The 21,263-nt window shown below is 50.7% G+C and overlaps 1 protein-coding gene across 1 annotated transcript in view; it reads right to left on the bottom strand.

Annotated features, from left to right (window-relative positions):
- Positions 1–21,263, bottom strand: part of MYO7B (myosin VIIB) — a 77,473-nt gene that overhangs the window by 30,107 nt on the left and 26,103 nt on the right. The window contains exons 10-20 of the mRNA XM_039253171.1: positions 21,087–21,163; positions 19,835–19,954; positions 19,386–19,528; positions 17,356–17,566; positions 16,564–16,699; positions 14,432–14,595; positions 12,507–12,644; positions 10,521–10,673; positions 9,759–9,857; positions 7,946–8,040; positions 129–213 (exon numbers count right to left, since the gene is read on the bottom strand). Coding sequence (XP_039109102.1) covers positions 129–213; positions 7,946–8,040; positions 9,759–9,857; positions 10,521–10,673; positions 12,507–12,644; positions 14,432–14,595; positions 16,564–16,699; positions 17,356–17,566; positions 19,386–19,528; positions 19,835–19,954; positions 21,087–21,163 — 1,421 coding nt within the window. The remainder of the gene's footprint in view (positions 1–128; positions 214–7,945; positions 8,041–9,758; positions 9,858–10,520; positions 10,674–12,506; positions 12,645–14,431; positions 14,596–16,563; positions 16,700–17,355; positions 17,567–19,385; positions 19,529–19,834; positions 19,955–21,086; positions 21,164–21,263) is intronic.

Genomic DNA, 21,263 nt, shown 5'->3' with positions numbered 1-21,263 from the left:
ATGGGGCACTGACAGCTGGTCATTCGAAGTCTATCGTAACACGTTACGGATCTGACCCCTCCTGCCCCAGCTCTCATGTCTGCATGAACAAACTTCCATGGAGCAGCCTCCCAAGCGAGTCCTCTCACCTGCTTGAAGTTCTGCCTGGTGTAGTAGCCTTTCCACCCAGCCTGGATGGTCACAGCTGCCTGCCTCTGCCTCAGGAACTCCTTCCTAGAAGGGGGAATGTGTGTAACAGCTTCACACATTTCAAAGCTTTTGGGGGGCGGGGGGAATGATCTGAAGGGGAGAGGGATGATGAAATGTGGAGAGAATAAACACATACATTATTTCTTTTTCAGAAGCACTTATAAGCCAAAGCACACATGTTAGGAACTTAGATCTACTGCCAACGAGTCAAATTTGTGAATGAGGACAGTGCAGTTTTAGAACAATCAGGAAAATTTCCCTCACTCCTGCTAAAGATCTATGAGGGGATAAAACTCATTTCCAACTTAAAAAAATTTAATGTTTATTTTATTTTTGAGAGAGAGAGAGAGAATGAAAGCAGGGGAGGGGCAGAGAGAGACACATAGAATCCTAAGCATGCTCCAGGCTCTGAGCTGTCAGCACAGCTCATGGGCTTAAACCCATGAACCATGAGATCATGACCTGAGCTGAAGTTGGATGCTTAACCAGCTGAGCCACCCAGGCTCCCTGTCCAACTTTTTATTCCTTGCCAGACTCTTCCTGTGCCTCTGGCCAGTAGCCCAGGTGTCTGCTGCGCACCAGGTCAGAAATCCCAGGACTGGAGCTTATCTCTGGAGGCAGGTCAAGGTAGGAGGGCAGCTCCCTAGGCCCTGGTAGTCTGGCAACTCCAGCAACCTGCTCCCGCTGCAGGGAGGAAAGTGGGCTGAGTACCGAGAGATAACCTAAAACTTGGCCTCTGGGGAGGCAAGCTGGGTGCATATGATATATCTTTTATCTCACACTTATCTGAGTTTCCTTCTCATTTGTAATAATTTGTCAGGATATTTTCTTAGGTTTAAGACATTAGATCTCAACCATATTAAAAATCATCTGGAGAACTTCAATATTTATTGATGCTCAGGTCTTACCCAGTCCAATTAAGTCAGAATCTTTGCTGATGGGTCTGGAGACCATATATCTATCTATCTAATATTTTTTTTTGTATACATACACAGAGTATAAATATCTCCCAAGATGATTCTAATATGAGGCCAAAGTAAATGAATTCTCAAAAATAAAGATAATTTGCCTCCTTTCTGATATTTATCCTACTAGTTATCAAACAGGGATAATTCTGTCCCGATGGCATATTTGGCAATGTTTAGAGACACTCTGAGTTGCTATGACTGGGAGATGGGAAAGGAGGGTGTTAGTGGTTTCTTGTGAGTAGAGGCCAGGGATACTGCTAAACGTCCCACAATGCCCAGGTCAGCCCCTCACAATAAAGAGTTATTTAATCCAAAATGTCAACAGAGTTAAAGTTGGAAACCCCGATTTCTATCTTTTCTTTAATATTCTTGTCTAATTGCATTGTCTAGAAGAAGAGCACTATCAGTTATCAATGATGATCACTTCTGAGAAGATGTGTGGGGCAGACATAGTTTTTCCTCTTTCTCCAGCTAACTACAACTAAAAACCCTGTACATTTATATAAAACAAACATAAGAAGACTCTGAAATGTGGAGAGAAGAAGGCAGACTAGTTAGGGATCTCAGATCCAAGGAGTGACACAGTGGTAACTTTTCTGGGTTTTCTTTTTACCTCACATTTCCCAGACTAGGAGCCAAAGAAGTCAGCAGTCCAGAAATGACAAGGGGCACCAACCAAAAAGCTCCAAGAAAAGCCTTCTTCTTCTACCAAAAGGGTCAGGAAAGAGGCAGCTTAACAGGACAGAAAACTTTTAAATAAAAAGTACTCTACTTCAGTGAAACACCACAAAGCAACTGTGGTCACACCCCTACTTACACCAGAAAGTGGTAGGTGAGGAGTCTACGTTTGTACCCTTGCCAAGGCCATGTCAGAGAAGGCTGAGTGGGAAGCCATCCTAGGTGGGTGGGCTCATCCCTCAGAGTCAGTGGAGACCAGTGGGGAATGCTGGGCTTCCACCACCACTCGGCAGTAATGGGGTTCTCCTCCCTCCATGCTGGAGTGGGGCAGAGGAGACCTAGTGCACGAGCAGGCCTTTCACCATCGCCCACCTGGGAAGGGTCACTCTCCCTCTGTGGTATCAGTGGAGGCCTACTGGGAAGCTGGAACTCCCACTCCCAGCCAGCAGTGAAAGGAACCTCTACCTGCCTTGAGAGTCAATGGAGGCCATGTGGAGAACTTAGACTCTCCCCTCACTGGACAGTAAACAGAGGGCACCCTTCTCTCCCCTGCTGAAGTAGTGTCAGAGGAGCCCTGCTAAAACAGAATGTTTAAACAAGACCCAGAATTCGTATAATATAAAATCCCAAATGTCCATGTTTCAATCCAAAATTACTTATCATACTAAGAGCAAGGAAAATAGCAACTTGAATAAGAAAAGACAAGCAACATATGCTAACACTGACAGAAATGTTAGCTATTATAAAAATGCTTTGATGAGCAATTATAAACACACTTGAAACAAATGAGAAAATTCAAAGTCTGAGTAAAGAGATAAAAGACATAAAGTAGAACCAAATGGAACTTTTAGAACTGAAAAATACAATAACTGAAATAAAAAAAAAATATCTCAGTGGATGGGTTTGGCAGCAGATAGAGAGAAAAGAGGAAGAGAGTCAGTGAGCTTCCAGATGGAAGAGTAGAAATCACCCAACCTGAAAAACAGAGAGAAAAGATACAGAAAAAAAAAATGACCAGAGCCTCAGGCACCATTGGGACTGTATCTTTTTTTTTTTTTTTTTTTGGTCATTGAAGTCCTAGAAAGAAAGGAGAAAGAGATAGTGCTGAAAAAGCATTATAAGAAATAATGGCTAAAAAGTTCATAAACAACAAAAGATACATAACAAGCTGAAGAAACCTCAAACAGGATAAATTAAAATAAATGCATATCAAGATACATCATGGTCAAACTTGTGAAAACTAAAGGGAAAAAATCTTGAAAGTAACAAGAGAGAAACAACACATTACTTATAGGGAGAAAATGATTTGATTTCTCATCAGAAACCATGAAGCCAAGGAGGAAGTGGTACAATATTTTCCAAGGATTGAGGAAAAAAAGAGCCCTCAACCTAGAATTTTACGTCAGTGAAAATATCTCTCAGAATTGAAGGGGACATCAAGACATTCTCAGATGAAAGGAAACTAAAAACACTAAGAGAATTATCACTTGAGCTATCCTAAAGGAATAAGTAGAAGTTCTTTAAAGAGGAAGGAAATGATAATAGAAGAAACCTTGGAATCTCAAGAAGGAAAAAATAAACAGTAAGCAACAATAAGCCTTCCTCTCCTCTTGAGTTTTCTAAGTTATGTTTGATGATTGAAGCAAAATTTGTAACACTGTCTGATGTAGTTCTAAATGTACGTAGAGGAAACATTTATGGAAAATTATATTACAAATGGGAGAAGGCAAATGGACATAAAGAGAGATAAAGTTTCTATACTTCTCAAAGTGGTAAAATAATGAAATTAGTAGACTGTCATAATTTGTGTGTATATAGTATAAAATTGGAGCAACCACTAAAGAAGGCTTTAAGAAGAAATACATTTGAAAACACTACAAAGAAATGAAAATGAAATTTAAAAAATGTTTAGGCAATCTACAGTATGGCAGGAAAAATAAAACAGAGTAATAAAAAACAGAGAACAAGCAGAAAACAAAAAATAAAATGACAGAATTTCTAACATACATAATTACATTATGTATAAAAAGCATAACTATACCAACTGAAAGACAGATTGGCTTAATAGATTTAAAAGCATGACTGTCTATGAGAAACTCACTTGAAACACAGGTTGAAAGTAAAAGAATGAAAAATATATATAGTTCAAATAATAACCAAAACAAAACAGGAGTGGCTGCATTATTATCAGAAAAGTAGACCTCAGAACAAAGAAAATAACCAGAGACAGAGGGGGACACTGCATGATGATAAAAGGATAAATCCACCAAGAAGACATAGCAAACTTAAACGTGTATGCACCAAACAACACAGCTAAAAAAATATGAAGCAAAAAATGATAGAACTGAAATGAAAACCAGAAAATCCACAATTATGGTTGGAAACCACACCCATTTCTCAATAATTGGTAGAACAACTAAGGAATAAATCAGCAAGAATATAAAATTTGATATCATTATCAACCAACAAGATATAATTGACATTTTTAGAACATTCCACTAAACAACAGCAGAATACATGCCCCTTTCAAGCACCCTTAAAACATATGACAAGACAGTCCATATCCTGGGCCATAAAGGAAATATTGGCACATTAAAAAATTTTAACCCATACCGAGTGTGTCTCTAACCACAATGGAATCAAACTAGAAACCAATACCAAAATGATAACAGGAAAGCTCCAAACACTTGGAAACTAAACAACACACTTTTAAATAACCCATGAGCCAAAGAGAAAGTCTCAAAGGAAATTAAAAAAAATATTGAATAAAAATGATAAAACAACATATCAAAATGTATGAGACTCAGCTAAAGAAGCGCTGAGGAGATTTATAGCACTTTATATTAGAATAGAGGAAGAGCTTTTTTTTTTCTTTTTTTTTTTTTTTTTTTTTTTACAAATAGTTTATTGTCAAGTTGGTTTCCATATAACACCCAGTGCTCATCCCCACACGTGCCCTTCTCCATGCTCATCACCCCTCTTCCTCACCCATCAGTCCTCAGTTTGTTCTCAGCATTCAAGAGTCTCTCATGGTTTGCCTCTCTCCCTCTCCCCCACTATTTCCCCTCTTCTTCTCCCCCATGGTCCTCCGTTAAGTTCCTCCTAATCCTCCTATACGTGCAAACATATGGTATTTGTCCTTTTTTGCCTGACTTATTTTGCTTAGCATAACACCCTCAAATTCCATCCATGTTGCTACACATTGCCAGATTTCATTCTTTCTCATTGCCATGTAGTATTTCATTGTATAGATAAACCACATCTTCTTGATCCATTCGTCCATTGATGGACACTTAGGCTCTTTCCATGTTTTGGCTATTGTTGAGAGTGCTAGAGGAAGAGCTTTGAATCAAATATCTAAGCTCCCATCTTAATAATCTAGAAAAAGAAGAATAAAACACACTCTAAGCCGGAAAGAGAAAGGAAATAATAAAAAGAGCAGAAATTGTGGAAATTGAAAACAGAAAGACAGAAAAGCAATAGAGATAATCAATGAAACTAAAAGCTGGTTTTTTGGAAAGGTCAATAAAATTGACAAACCTCTAGCAAAACAGACAAAGAAAAGAGAAAGACACAAATTATCAATACCAGGAATGAAACAGAGGGTATCATCACAGACTCTGCAGACGTCGAAATGATAATAATGGAATACTATGATCAACTCTGAACATACAAAAATTTTTTGACAACTTAGATGAAATGGACCAGTTTCTCAAAAAGCATAAACTGCCACAACTCACTCAATCTGAAACAGATAATTTGGATTATCCTTTAACTATTAAGGAATTTATAATTAAAACTCCCCATAAAGAAGTCTTCAGTCCTAGATGGTTTCACTGGAGAATTCTAGCAAACTTTTAAAGAATTCACAACAATTCTGCACAATCTCTTCCAGAAAATAGAAGAGGGGAAAACACTTTCTAATTCATTTTATGGAGCTAATGTTACTCCAGAAAAAAACAGACAAAAACATTACAAAAGAAGAAAACTACAGATTTTATAAATATAGAAGTAAAAATTTCTATCAAAATATTAGCAAATAGTATTCAGCTTGGTATACACTATGACCAAGTGGGGTTTACTTTAGGGATGGTTCAGTATTAAAAAATCAATCACTGTAACCTACCATATTCAAAAGCTAACCAAGGGGCACCTAGGTGGCTCAGTCAGTTGAGCATCTGACTCAGTTTCAGCTCAGGTCATGATCCCAGGGTTGTGGGATTCAGCCCTATGCTGAGCATGGAGCCTGCTTAAGATTCTCTCTGTCTCTCTGTCTCTCTCTCTCACTCTCTTCCCCTCTCCCCGTCTTCCCTGCTTGTGTGTGCTACTCTCCTTCTCTCTTTCTAAGGTAAAATAAAAAAATAATAAAAAATAAAAGGCTAAACAAGAAAAATCACATGATCATAGCAACTGATGCAGATTTTTTTTGACAAAATTCAACACCCAATTCTGAGAAACACTCCCAGAAAACTAGGAATACAGGAAACTTCCTCAACTTGATAAAGAACAATGATAAGAAACCTACAGCTAACATTATACTTAATGGTTAAAGACTGAATGGTTTCCCCCCAAGGTGTGAAACAAGGCAAAGATATCTGCTTTCACCACTCTTACAATACTGGAAGTTCTGGCCAGTGCATTAAGTGAGAAAAGTAAATAAAAGATATACAGATTGAAAAGAAGGAAATAAAACTGTCCCTACTTGTGCATAACTTGATGGCCTGTATAGAAAACTTTGAGAAATCCATAAAAAGTAAGTGACTTCAGCAAAGTTACAGGAAACAAAGCTAACATACACATAAAAATATTTTTACATACTAGCAGTGAGTACATCAATGCCAAAATTAAAAATACAGTATCATTTATAATCTCAAAAAAAAAAAACCACCCAATCTAGGTGTAAACCTAACAAAACAGGTTATGTGTTCTGTGTACAGAACAGGTACGCTGAAAACCATAAAACGTCGGTGAAAGACATCAAAAAAGATCTAAATGAATGGAATTTATGGGTTAGAAAATTTAACACAGTAGAGATGTCAATTCTCCTTAAATTGTTACTCAACATAACTACTATCAAAATCCCAGCAAGATTTTTTTGTACGTATGGACAAGATGTTTCTAAAATGTATATGGAGGGGCGCCTGGGTGGCTCAGTTGGTTGGGTGTCCGACCTCGGCTCAGGTCATGATCTCACAGTTCGTGGGTTTGAGCCCTGCATCAGGCTCTGTGCTGCCTCCTTTGGATTCTGTGTCTCCCTTTCTCTCTCCCCCTCCCCTGCTTGAGCTCTCTCTCTCTGTCTCTCCAAAGCAAACGTTAAAAAAATTTTTTTAAATAAAATAAAATGTGTATGAAAGACAAAGGACCCAGAATAGCTAAAACAATGTTAAAAAGAAGAAGGTGGGAGGAATTAGTCTATGCAGCTCCAAGACTTATTATATAACTACAGTCAACAAGACAGTATGGCATTGGCAGAGGAAACAGACACACAGATTAATGCAAAAGAATAGAGAATGCAGAAACAGACCTACAAATACACCCAACTGATTTTGACACAGGTGCAAAATGAATTCACTGAAACCAGAATGGACTTTTCAATGAATGATGCTGGAGCAACATCCACTGGGGGAAATTTTTAAAAAGAACCTTAGCCTCAGTCTCACACCCTACACACACACAAGATTTAACTCAAAATGAAAATGGACCTACATGCAAACTGTAAAACTATAGAATCTTCTAGGAAAAAAAAGATAAGAGAAAACCTTCAGGCAGAGATCTTAGAGGTGACAGCAAAAGCAAGCTCCGTGAAGGGAAATTTGATAAACTGGACTCCATCAAAACTAAAAATTTTGCTCTGCAAAGACCCTCTTATGAGGACTTAATGAAAGACTCTAGACTGGAAAAAGATATTTGCAAAAAATGCATCCAGCCAAGGACTAGTATCTAGTATATATAAGTAATTCCCAAAATTCAACAAAGAATTAAATTAGAAGCTGGGCAAATAACACACACAGACGTTTCACCGAAGAGGATATATGTGTGTGTGTGGCAGATAAGCCCCTGAAAAGATGTAGGTGTGGGGGCTGGGAAGGGGGCTCAGGCAGGGCCAGCACCTGTATTTGTAGCCTCGCAGGACTCTCTGGATGCTGACTGCCGCCTCGTCCAGCATCTGGCTCCTCTGTAACTCCAGCAGAGTGTCCTGGTTATCCTGGGACAGAAGAGACCCCAGCATGTAGCTCTTCCACTCATCTCCATACCCCACCCAAGGCCAGGTCCCTGTCTCCAGAAGGGTCTCCCACACTTTTCCCATATGTGCTCCCAGGAGGGCACGCAGGGGAAGGGGCCCTCAGACAGAGCTACAACTATGCCCAGTCTCCAGTCCGAGAACTTTCCATGTTAGCTCTTTTTTCTTGTTAATTTAATCTGGCAAATTTCATTTCTGCTCTGGAGAACCCAAGAAGGGATGAAAATGTTTCCCTGAAGTTGTGTTTTATGTCACCAAATTCATGTGACATGTCACCCAACGTGTGTTACAGACTCATCCTTGTTTCCATATAAACATGTTTCCTCCAGCCTTCAAGTAGGACTCCAAGTGAGCTGGTGAGCCTTACTCACCGCTGAGCTGTGATCGTCCCTGGCCTGCCTTTGTGTTTCACTGGGTCCCTGTTCCCTTGGGCTTGCCATCCTAGTCGCTGCAGGGCAAAGACCATCTTTATGGAACAGAAAGCAGCTTGGCCTTCTGGTGAGTGGTAGGGAGAGGCAAGGGCTTGGTGACTTCACCTGCTTCCATCAGGCATGCATCAAGCAAGCACTGAGCCTCTTCATGTGCCTGGGTGGGCACAGAAATACACTAGACCCCTGACATTGGCCTCAAGGAGCAGCCAGGGAGGGGTGGGCACTCTCCTCCTCCCCTTCTCCACCAACTGCCCACACTGGCCACACCCCTGTGGTCCTTGACATCTGTCCCAGCTTCTGGGACAGCACCCTGGGACTTGCCCGATGGCTTCCCTCTGCCTGCCTCGCCCCCCCCCCCCCCCCCCATGGAATCTGAAGCCCCTCTGTGTCTTCCCTGTTGTCTAAGCCCCAAAGCCCCAGCACCGGCCTGGCTACTGCATGGAAAGATGAACAGACAGACTGACAAGTGGGTCAGGGTCTGGAGGTCCCTCTGGGGACAGATGAAGATGGGCGGGCAGGCTCTATGGGGAAAGGGGAGGGAGTAGAGGACTTTGGAAGGGGCGGTGGGGATGGGGTGGAGCTTGGGCAGGCTGGCACTCTGATCTCCTCTTCTCCTTCCTCTTTCTCTCTTTGCTCACCCACCACAGCTTACAAGGATCTCTCCTCAGTGGCTCTTTGACCCAACTTGCAGTCCCGGAGGGCCTGAAGGCTGTGGCTGTCAGTCACAGCTGCCTCTGATGACCTTGGGCCTCACTGTAAGTTGGGGGGGGATGGAGGTGGGAGGTGCTGCTTGCACAGGCCCCCATAAGGGCAAGCTCCTCTGTCGGGGGTCAGGGGGTCAGCACACTGACTCCTTCGCCTGACGTGCTGGCTCTCCAGGACTCTAAAGATGCGGAGCTTCCCCAGGTTGGACTTTAGACTGTGGTTCCCAATATGGACAAGGAAGCCCACCCAAGGGCCTGTGGGAGCCTACCCTGAGCTCCTGCTTGCTTCTGCCTGGGGGCCGGGGGCAGCTCCTCCTTCTCCTTGGGTCTTGCCTTAGATGCCCTGCTCTGAGACGCCTCCTGGACTTCTGAAGGCTTTCCCCACACTCCCTTGCCCCTCTGCCCCCCAGCATGGCTTTCAATGACAGGAGTGCCTCAGGGCAGGGGCTGCGCCCAGAGCAGGCTTCCATGGCATTGGCTCAGGGTGGGCATGAGACCAGCCCCATAGGCTCCAGGAGGCTGAGGACCAGCGTGTTCAGGGGCTCACCTTCAGGAAAATTTTGGTCTTTCCCACTTTCCACTCTTTGTCTGTCCCCAGCCACACTTCGGCAATGCGCAGGGTCATCTGGCGAGCCTTGTCTCGAAGCTGCCAGGGAGAAAACAGGAGTGGCTTGGTGGCATTGGAGCAGGTGGCCCAGGGGGGAGGCTGAGGGTCCCTCCACTAAGGCTTTCTGGGATTCCTCTTCCTCCTCTCCCTGGCTTTCACCATCAGTGTTGCTTGGCCAGGATGCAGCCTCAAGGCACTTCTGAACAAGGATGGGGCCCAGGGGACAGCCCAGGGCTGGGAGCCTCGAGGCTACCACGCCTGGGGCTTCAGGGTGGCTGTTGAGCACTTAGACAGCTCAACAGTGCAGGATGGCTCAGAGTCTGAGGAAGGATGGGAAGGACCTCTTGCCCCAAACAGCAACCCAGGCACGGCACCATCTCGCCAGTGTTTGCTTTAAACTGCAGACACCTCCTCACACCAACATTTCGGCCACCGGCCTCAACCAGTGAGTGTGCCCCAGTGTGAGCGGGCCCCTCCCTCACTTCCAGGGCACCCAGGGAGTGAAAGATGGGGGGGGCGGGGAGGAGATGAGATGGAAGGGAGGAACAGGGGTCCTTTCAAAGCCTGGAGTCCAGGAAGGGGGCCTGGGCATCAGGAGGGCAGCTAGAGGAACTGGGGGTTGGGGCGCCCGAAGGTGGGAGCGCAGGCACTTCCGCCTCTCAGTGCCAGCGGGCCCAGGCGGGGGCGAGGCGGCAGGGGCACCTGAAGGCGCACGGCGCTGGGCAGCAGCACACGGAATCTCTGCGAGAACTCGTCGAACGTGTACCGGATGGGGAAGCCTGACTTGCGGATGTGCACCGTCTGCATCATGCCCGAGTAGCGCAGCTGCCGGATGCACAGCTCCCGGTCGAAGAGCTGAGGGCACACAGGCGGGAGGCTTGCACATGGTCGGTGCACCTGCCCGGGCAGCCTCCCAGCCACCCGGCCATCCCCAGACACGAGAGAACTCCGCAGTGCTTGCCTTAACGGAGTTGTTTGCTTTACGCTGCAGACACCGATTTTGAAGAGAGGACTTTGGACCCAAGTCACTGAAAAGCCTCCAAAGTATTTCCAAGCAGATACAAGTCAGGAATCTACAAACTATGACTTACATAAGAACACTAAATATTTCCCTCATTCTCCGGATATGCAAAGTACTATGAATATAAAAGTTATTTGCATATGTCATGTTTAAAATGTTTGTAAATGCCCCACAACAATGCTCCCAAAGGATACTTTCCTCCTGGCCTTGCCTGGGTTGGGGTGGGCGCTCTCCTGCCTCCCACATTCTCCTGTAATGAAGGACATTCCCTACCTCGAGTCAGAAAATATTGTAGCCAACTTAGTTTCTCTCCCGCAGAGGTGGGCGTGGCTGATAGGGAGGAACTGGGACATGAGGCTTTGAGCAGGGGAATGGGGTCTTCAGCCATGGCCCCAGACTCTACATGGCTTGGCCTTGAGAGAGCACGCCCCTCAGCCTCCCAGCCAGGAGTGTCTGGGGACTAAGGGCACTCCCTGGAATCTGGTAAGCCCACCAGCAGGCTGTTACCTACCTGGAGAGGCTGAGGGCCACAGTGCCAACTGCTCGTGGGATCCAGGGCCACGTGGCCATTGGTCTTGGGCAGCTAATTGGGTCCCATTTATTGGGCATTTACTGTGGGCTCTGTGTTTCTTGTTGAATCTTTATAACAGCCCTACATGGTGGGGCACTTAGCTCCAATTTAAAGATGAGGTGCCTGGGGCTCAGGGCCACACTCCTAAGTGGCTGAGCGAGGTCACCCTGAGCCTGTCTGGCCCCTCAGCCTGGCCTCTCCCCCTATACATAGCAGCCACTGTCTCTGAGGGATGTTCAAGTCAGGGCTGCCTGAGATACAGGAGCATCAGCCTCAGGCCCCGCCCACCTGTCCCTCAGCACTGGAAGTGGGGTGGGGATGCGGGGGGGGGGGGGTGAGGGCAGAGGGCCTCTGGAAGCACAGTTATTACCCAACATACAGGTGCTGTGCCTGTAAGGAGGACACCTTCTGGATTTCCTAGGCCAGTCCCAATTTCATATGATTTTATTCTCTTCTAAAAATATACTGCATTTAACGTAATATTAATTTTTCCCCTTATAAGATTTTTTTGAGTCATTTAATCTCCTTTTAGATGGCTTCTCCCAGTTTGGGGAGTCCTGTATTTGAGCCTCTGGGTGGGATTCCCAAGCCTACAGGTCCGGGACTCCTGGGTACCAGGCTCCTACCCAGCACATATGTGGATAAAGCCACCCTCCAAAGAGCTGCTTGGCCTCAGGCCTTGGTGACCAGCAGCCACCAGACTCTAACACCTAGTACTGGTTGCTTCCCCCTACCAAGCAGGATTTGCACATGCAGATATGCCAAAAACATCATGTATAGGCCTTGCTGCCCCCAACACGGGCAGGATTCTGACTTTGCCGAAGAGAAAACAGACTCAGAGAAGCAGAGCACTTGGCCAAGTGCACACAGCTGGTGAACAGCAGGCCGGAGCCAGCAGAGGTCTGGGTTACCCAAAGCCCTGCCAGTCACTGACCTTAGAATGTAGACACTGGTCTCAGTGTCCCCGTCTATAAGATGGGGGCAGATAGCTCTAATGCTGGCCAGGCCGGGGAAGGAGTGACATGACCGTGCCATGAGACTCATCCAGTAGGTATCCCCTCCCTCCTCGCATGTGCCCCCAGCACCCCCTCATTACCAGCGGCTTCTTGTACTCGTTGGGTTTAATGCAGCGGATGAAGTAGGGCTGGCAGCTGGTCAGGATTTTCATCAGCTGGTCCAGGGACTTCTTGAACTGGCCCGCCAGGGTGGAGGACTGCTTGCTGGAGACTGTGGACTGCGGGCAGAAGCACAGGTACAAGCAGGGAGCTGGGGAGCTCGGCCTGGGGCACGGCTGACCCGGGTGAGGCTTCGGCCAATGTCACAGACATCCTTCAGCCCCCCGCTCACTGGCCCACGTGGGTTCCGGTGAGCAAGGCAGAGCAAAGCATCCTGCCTAGAGGTGGGGCCCCACGTGGGGTGTGCAAGGGGACGCACCAGAGTGGGAAAGGACGTGAGAACTGACCACATTCCCTTTTTACCTCACCCTTCTACGTTTTCGGTTTTTGTATTGGTTTTGATTTTAAAACTTGTTTTATACTGCACATGGTGAGCATTGTAGCAAATGCATATAGTTTTAAAATAACCGTATCAGAATTATGGACGCAGGAGGGGACAAGCCCAGGTGTGTGTTTTGGGCAGTGCTGATCCTGGGCGATGCTCCTTGATCAAATCCTTTCCAAGTCAAAGGCAGCTGAACAAAGGCAGGTACTGCCTGATCGCAGCAATTGGATACACGAGTCTTAACACACTGACGAAGAGAATGCCATCACTGGCAGCTTACAGGAACAGCGGGCAGCAATTTCCTGTCATACAGGTTTGTAAAATACCGTGCATTTCCATCCATTGTCACCCTGCTCCATGGAATCCCCAGGGCATGCTCTGGGGCCCACAGAGCCAGGACAGCCTATACTCCGGCCTCAGCTGTGGAGCATTGAGCCTGGCTCAGTGATGCAGAGGGTACGGGCTGGTCCTACCTGGTTCCTGATGTGGGCAATTCCTGCATGGCCTCAAGGCTCCTGGATGCCTCCCTGGGCCCTGAGGTCTCAGGAGAGGCCTCCTACAGAGGTTAGGGTGGGGCCTGATGGCAGGTTAAGGGCACCTCAGTGTGGCCAGAGTGGAATGCACGGCACAGGGGGCAGTTTCCTCTGCCTACACCCCAAGTTCCCGAGCCACCCAGCTGGCCCCATGTCCCTGCCCCCTGGTGGGTGAGTTCCTCATTAGATGGTTCATGGGCCTTTTCTGGAACAGACACTCTTAAGGGGTGGCGGAGTGGCAGGGAGTGGGTAGGCAGACCCTCACCCTGCCAGGAAATTCTAGGCCGCCTTGAGGAGCAGTGGGGGCTCTCTGCTGCCCACCTCTCTGGCCGGCACCCTTAGTGCTGCCCCTGCCACACCACACATACACACACTGCACACCACATATCACACACACACCCATAGTACACACATAACGCACACACCACATACATACCATACACACACTGCACATGCCACACACACACCCATAGTACACACACACCACATACCATACTACACACACATACCACATATACTGCACATGCCACACACACATATCACACATAAATACCATATACACCATAGCACACACACACCCCACATATACACATACATACTCCACACCCCATATACATCACATAAAACACACCCCACACCACACACACATACACCAGATAACCATACACACACACACCCCACACACACAATACACACACTGTGCACACACCCAACACACACACACAGACCAATCTAGAAACATAATATCCACACCAGCAGATGTGCCCCCACCAGACCACACGCCCAGAAGCAGGCTGTCCACGGAAACCTGTCCCCTTACCACGGCCCACACAGCACCTCACTCCTGGTTTGCACTCACTTCTGGGCCCTGACTGAGCAGCTGAGACCCAGGTGATAGGTGTTCTCTGTGTGTACCCATCTGACCCCTGAGGCCCTAGGGGCTGAGGGCCCTGGGAGGCACTGGCAGGACCCCCCATCGGGAGACTACCTTGAAGAGCTGGCTCCCTGTCTTGGCTGGGATGATGGTCCCAAATCCCAGCTTGGTCCCTGCTGACTCCAGATTGAATATCTCCTTCAGGAACTTGTTTTCGGAGGAGTAGATTAGGGTGAGGATGTCTGTGCTCAGCACATCTCGGTTCTTTTCCAGGAAGCCTGTGCGGGAAGCAGAGCCCACCCACCAGCCCAGTTCGGCCATTGCCACAGACCCACAGGCCCACGGGGGAGGGGGAGGGCAGTGGGGTTGGGGGGCTCTGGTCACACCAGGAAGCCCGGAGGAGGGCCTGCTGCCTTCTCCACCTGGCCCTTGGCCTCCCTGTCCAGCCAGCAGAGCCCCGCCCCCCCTGCACGCTCTCTGCCCGTGTGTCACACCCACACCTAAACCCTCCAGCCCCACCCCCGTCACCCCTCCACTGCCAGTCCTTCTGCCTGAACCCTCCCTTCAATCACAGCCCACCACTCTGCCCTCTACCCCGTTCTTCCGGGCTCAGGGCCCTGACCCTCTGCCCTTCGCCTCTCTCCCTGCCGAATGCTTCCTGTGCTGTCGCCACCACAGCACGCCTACCCACACCAAATCACCCACAGAGCTCCCAGCTCTCCCACACCGCTGCCCCCCACCGGCCGCTCCTGTACACTCTTCCTTCCTCAGGCACCCATGCGGCTCCAGCTCATTCTTCAAGACCAGCTCCAGCATGGTCTATTCCAGGAGGCTCCCAGGGCCCTCCCCAGGGCTCTGCCGGCCTCCGGGCAACCTTTCTCACCGGCTCTGAGGCTCGGTGCGTGGGCAGTCCGAGGACTTTCCCTGTCCTTCACCAGCCATGCCCCCTCACCCCCACCCCGGGAGCACCGCGGACAGGAGTGACCCCATTCCCTCAGCACCCCCAGCCCTGGCCATCACTGTAACTCCCAGGTATGCCCTGGGGCAGACCAGCAGCCAGTGCCAACCATGCATCCCTTTGGGTTACAGTTTAGATTTCCCTGCAGGGAGATGTCTGAGGGCTCTCCTCAGGGCTCTGGCCTGCTAAGTGTCCAGGTGACCTTGGGCAAGTCTGGCCCAGGCAGCTACTTACTCACGTAAAGGAGTTAAAAAGAGGAAACAAGGAAAAGGAGACTGAAGAAGCCTCCCAGCCCCACCACGAAGTCCTGATCGTCTGGCAGCCTGGTAAGGCCCAGGGAGCTTGCAGCCTGGAAGGGACGGCTGCCCTCGCCCCTGAGCCGGGAGGCCCCTGGGAGGAGTTGTGCGCCCACCCGCCCCAGCAGGCCAGTCTGTGTGGGTGTGAGACCGGTGAGCTGCTCTTCCTGGGAGCCCCAAATGGAAGGGGGAGAAGAATTCATACTGAGTGTCTTACCGGCTCCAAGGATGGGGCATGGCTCGCTGATTAGGAGGCCTGAGGCCACAGTTCCCTCCTTATTAGGAGTTTAAACTGCACAGATCTCACAGTGAATGTGTGCCCTTAGGGGGGGGTGTGGATGGGTGTGAGTGGGGGAGAAGCAGAGAGGGAGACACAGAATCTGAAGCAGGCTCTGGGCTCTGAGCTGTCAGCACAGAGCCATATGCGGGGCTTGAACACGCAAACCATGAGATCATGACCTGAGCCCAAGTCCAATGCTTAACCAACTGAGCCACTCAGGCGTCCCTGACAGAAGAGGTTTAGGAACCAAGCATGCCCGTGGTCGCTAAGGCGGACCTGAGGGCCCAGAGCCCCCAGCCCCTCCACCAGCTGTGCTCTGGGGTCCTGGAAGGTCCTGCCAGGGCCAAGGGCCCTTCCACCCTGAAGACTGAGAATCCAGAAATTAAGAAGGGGCAGTGTTATGGGCTGAGTTGCATCCCCCTCCAACCCTCCAATCCACACGTTGAAGCCCTAACCCCAGGACCTCAGAGTGTGACTATATGTGGAGATGGGGCCTTTACAGAGGTGATCATGTTGAAATGAGGCTATCAGGTGGCCCCCGTACAGTATGACTGGTGCTGACAATCCACGCAGGGTCCATTCCATTCCTGTTGTCCCATTGTTAGCTCTGCAAAATACCCTGCCCTCTCAGCCTTCTTCCCGCATCCCTGCCCCGCCCCCTGGAATGATCCAGATCTGGAAGGGAAGCGAAGCGGTGAGGAGCTGTGCCCACCTTCTGTCTGGTAGTACACGTCGCCCGCAAAGTGGGCGATGCCAAATCTGGCATCGTGGATGTTCCTGGGCTGCAGGTAGGCCTTGTTGTTGGCGTGCACACTGTTCAGCTTTTGCAGCATGGTGGTGTCTGTTCCCTGGAAGAATGCACACGCCCCACAGTTCAGCCATGCTCAGGGAGGTCAGCCAGCACAGCCAAAGGCTCAGGAACTCTCTCACAGGGGCAGAGCAGCTCGGCTCAGAGTGACTCAGGGCCCTTCTAACTGCCGCTCAGGGCTGGTGACAAGTCTCTGTGAGTGAGGGCTGAACTGGGAGCAGAGAACAGGTCTGCTGACCTCCACAGCGCCACCCTCCCCTCCCCTTCCCTCCAGTCACCCAGGTGCCCTGGCCCTGGCTTGCCCTTCTTTGGACGCAGACTTTCCTAGGACAGGCAGAGTGCCTTCAGGGTGAGAAGCAAGCATTTCTATCTCTCACACCCTCTGCAGTGCAGCCCCAGGCCCATGGGTGCTTAGGAAGCCCCTCTTGGGGTGAGTTCTTAGGTGTGAATAAACAGTGACTGTGACCTCCTGCTGCTGGGGAACGGGGAGTGAGGCTGGAGTCAGGAGGCCTTCCTGTAGGAGGTGGACCTTGCAGGAGAAGAGGTTGCTGAGGCTGGGACTGGGCTGCTGATGCCTGACAGAGGTTTCAGCAACCTCAGGGACCCATGGGCCACCCCCAGGGGGTTTCCCCCCCTCGAGGGTGAGACCCATGAGCGGGGCTCTCCACCCTGGGGTGGGTGGTGTCAGGGATGCACCTGTGGGAAGTGGCTTTCTTCATCCAGGAGGGAGATGATGCTCATGGGCTTGAGGGCCAGCAGGTCCAGGGTGGGCCGATTGTCGTCGTAGTGGATGTAGTCCCAAGCGATGTTCTCGGAGAGGTACTCCTCCTGCTCCATGGTGAACACGTGTTGCACGAAGAACTGCTGCAGGTGCTCGTTCGCAAAATTGATGCAGAGCTGCTCAAAGCTGGGGGGGCGGGGCGCCACCACCCGGAGGGGGGACACGGTGAGCCCATAGAGGCCCACCTCTATGCACACATTCACCTTGTCACATCCCCTCCCCCTTCTCTCTGCCCCTGCCACCATCACCTCCTCCAGCCCATGGCAAACAGAGCTAGAGACTGTCATCAAGAGACAATCCTTGGGGGACCCGGTGTCCCGGGGCAGCCCCAGCCCGGGGACAAGAGGCTAGAGTATGTGTGGCTGCTGCGTGCCAGGCTCCTTTGCAGCAGCCCGACTACTCCTTACTCCCGCTCCAGCCTACAGCCTCCGGGCCTCCCATCTCCAACGGCCCCTCCACTCGTCACCCCTGGCTGGCGTCACAAACCACGGAGTCGCACCTGACACCTCTCCCTCCTCCCTTCCCAGTTCCAAACGGCCCTGGAGTCTGGCCCAGCTCTCGCTCTCTCTCGGACACAGCGCCCCCACCTGTTTGCTCCTCTGCACGCCCGCGCTGCAGGCTGTGTGCAGGCCCCCTCCCTCACTATCCAGGACACAGCCAACCCGTCTCCACACGCCACGCCCCTCGGTGGACTCTCTGTCCCTGCTTCCAGTCCTCCCGGGCTTCCTGCTCAGTTCAGATCCCCACAGGCAGAGAACAGAACAAAGCTCCCTGCGTCTCTGGGAGGGGCCTCAGCGGTGCTGTGAGGCACCCACTTCTTCCCTGCCCCGGGGGGCGGGGAGGGAGGTCACACATTCCCTGCCTCCCTCCTCTCCTTCCTCATTGCTGGGCTCCTTCTGTTCATCCCTTGGGGTCTCGTGGAGGCCTTTCTTCCTCCGGATACGTTGCCCACTTATGCAAAACCTCATCATTCCCGAGACTGGTGGTTCAACGCCTGTTAACCCAGGAGGGGAGGGGACAGGTACGCCGTGTGCCCCGCTCCCTGCACGCCTGGCCTGCCCGGAGAGCGCTCAATGGCCACCTGCAGGAAGTGACTGAAGGCCTGTCACAGACCCTCAGGGAGGGGCCCCTGCATAAATGACCGACCCTCTGCGACCACCTCTAAGGCAGCCAAGGTGCTTGGTCTGCTCAGCTCTCTCTCCTGGGGGCAGAGGATCTGAATCACACCTGAGTTTCCTGTGCCTTAGAGCTGCCATTGCACTGGGCTTAGCCAGCCCTGCCCATCCCCCCAGCGCACTGAGCAGGCCCCTGCCCTGCCTGCTGGTCCTGGGGAGGCTGCAATCCCATGTGCTCCTGCTTGCTTGTCCTCATTTCCTCGTGGTGACGTCCTCCGCCACTTGACAGCATCACCTGTCCTCATTTGACTCCCTCTAGCGCCCTGTCATCCCCCTCCCCAGCCTTCATTACAGTCACAGTCACTTTTCTGACTTGCCTCTCACCTCCAGCTCGTGGGCCTCCCGGCTGGGGTGCTGAAACACTGGGACACAGGGTCAGAGGCGACGTCCTGCCTTGCCTTACCCTTGCAAAACTTGAAAGTCAGGGACGGTCACAAATCCCCTACCTTCCTTCCCCAGTCACTAGTGGGACGTCCCATGTAAAGATGCAGCTGAATCAAGGCTAGCGATGTCCAAATTCACCCTCGCCTCATGTGATGGGAGAGCAGATGGCTCAAGGTGGGCGACAAATACTTGGGGATGCATTTAGCCGTGTGGCCTTCTCTAGACCCGAGAGGGGGAGGGGAGGAGCACAGACCATCTCACCGCAGACACATGCAGGCCTGCAGAGCAGTCTCACGGGGGAGAAGTGGCTACCCCCAGCTGCCCGGCTAGCCCCAAGTTAAGCTGACCTCCCATCTCTGAAAGCAGGTGACCTGAGGTCTTCATACCTATTGTTCTGGAAATTTTCAAAGCCAAATATGTCCAGGAGGCCGATGGACCTTCGAACATTTTTCGGGTCCTGGGCAGGCGGGGTGAAAATGGCAGCATTGATTTTCTTGACAATCCACAGGAAGAGGTGGCCATAGATGCCCTGAGGAGACAAGGGGAGAAGCCCACAGGCTTTGTGGTATAGGAGGAAGGCTGGCCCTCATCCCTAAGTTCACCTGCAAAGGCTGGACCCACAGCGAATCTCCTGGACTTACTGGGGGCTTCTGTCCCTACCTTACAGGCAAGGAACTGAAGCCCAAAGAAGCTAGGAAGCCACCGTCACGAGGCAGGTGACTGGCAGAATCAAGGCCAGCCCAGCCACCTCTGCTCTTTCCTGCTCTCCACCAGCAGGGCAAGGAGCCAGGTTCAGCACATTGACACATGGGCCCCTTGTCCCACAGCTCTGTACCTTGACAAAGGCGTCCCTGCGGTCTGCAGCCTGGGTGATGTTCAGGGGCCTGGTGACAAACTCCCCTCGGATGATGATGGAATTCTTGATCAGACAGTCCCGGAGCGCCTGGTACTTCACCTGGAAAGGCAGGCGACGCCGGGCGTCACGGCTAATGGGGCAGGGCCTGGCTCCGTGCCTCCAACTCCTGTTCTCTCCTGTGACTAAACACCCTGTGCCCAAGGCCAGATGGTGGGAGAGGCCCGTGGGGCTGTTCAGGGGGCCAGGCCAGATGCAGGCCTGAGTCGGGGTCCTGGGCAGGCCCAGGCCCAGCCGCAGTCTAAGCACTGGGGAGCCAGAGCGTCGGGAAGGATGCACAACCTGGATGGGCCCTGGGCACGCTGGCTGCTTGGTTTGCCAGCTGTCTGCTGGTCTCCGGAGCTGGGGAAGGGGCTGGTGCCATAGCAGACCTTGGAAAACAATGGGCGGGGCGGGCTCTGAGGTCAGACTATTGGCATCTGGGTATTCCCCAACCGAAGCCGTTCCTGCCTGGAGGGGTGAGGGCCTGAAGGAACAGGAGGGTTCCGGATGGGCCAGTCCCTCTCACCATGCAGGGAAGACGGAGTCAGCAAGAACCCAAAGTCTCTAAGACCCTGAACCAAATAAAGAAGATTAGCTGCAAAGTGTGATGGCTTTGTTTGTTTGCTTGCTTCTGATTGTATTAATTCCCCACCATAACTGTCAATGGGTGTGACGTGGAGGACATTATAATGTTCCCAGGGCAAAGATCTCTCTCCACCCAGTATCTGCCATTCTTCCTCCAGGGAGGCTCCACTTTCCCAGAACAGCACAGCTCTGGAAGGCAGGGGCTTAGTGAAGAGAGGCAGGGGCGGTCCAGTGTAAGGGCACTGGGCTATGTGGCCTTGTGGGGAGAGCTTGGGGACTGGGTGGGTGCAGAGGGAGGATGGTGAGTGAAGGCCACTGAAGAGCAGGGGGCACATGGGGAAGAGGAAGAAATGTGTGTTAGAGCTGGACCAATCATTTCATTGCTTTGTTAAAGACTAGCTCATGCTGCCTCCCACCCTGCTTCCCACCCCTGTGTCTGCAGTGCCAGATGGGTTCCGGGGTTGAGCTGAGAGTCTGGGAGAGGAGTTGGGGGGAAGGAGTGGGAGCTTGGGAAGGGTTATGACAATCAGGAGTCAGGGGGCTGTGAGCGCAGACCCCTGGGGCCCCTCACAGAAATGGAAGCTGACAAACACAATGGCCAGGCTACCTCCAGTAACTTCAGCACGATGGGAAAGGCAGGCGTCTCCATCACATCAGAGGAATCCAGGTTCTCAAAGACTGCGGCTGTGGAGAGAAGCAATAACCCTGAGAGGCACAGCAGCTCAAGTGATGGAACAGGTATCCCCGTAGGGCCCGGGCCTGGGGCAGCCCCAGATCCACCTAT

Source organism: Hyaena hyaena, unplaced genomic scaffold (assembly GCF_003009895.1).
Source record: "Hyaena hyaena isolate Hyena2069 unplaced genomic scaffold, ASM300989v1 scaffold_441, whole genome shotgun sequence".
NCBI lineage: Eukaryota > Metazoa > Chordata > Mammalia > Carnivora > Hyaenidae > Hyaena > Hyaena hyaena.
The sequence above is the reverse complement of the archived record's forward strand: the minus strand, read 5'-3'. Positions and strand labels throughout refer to the sequence as shown.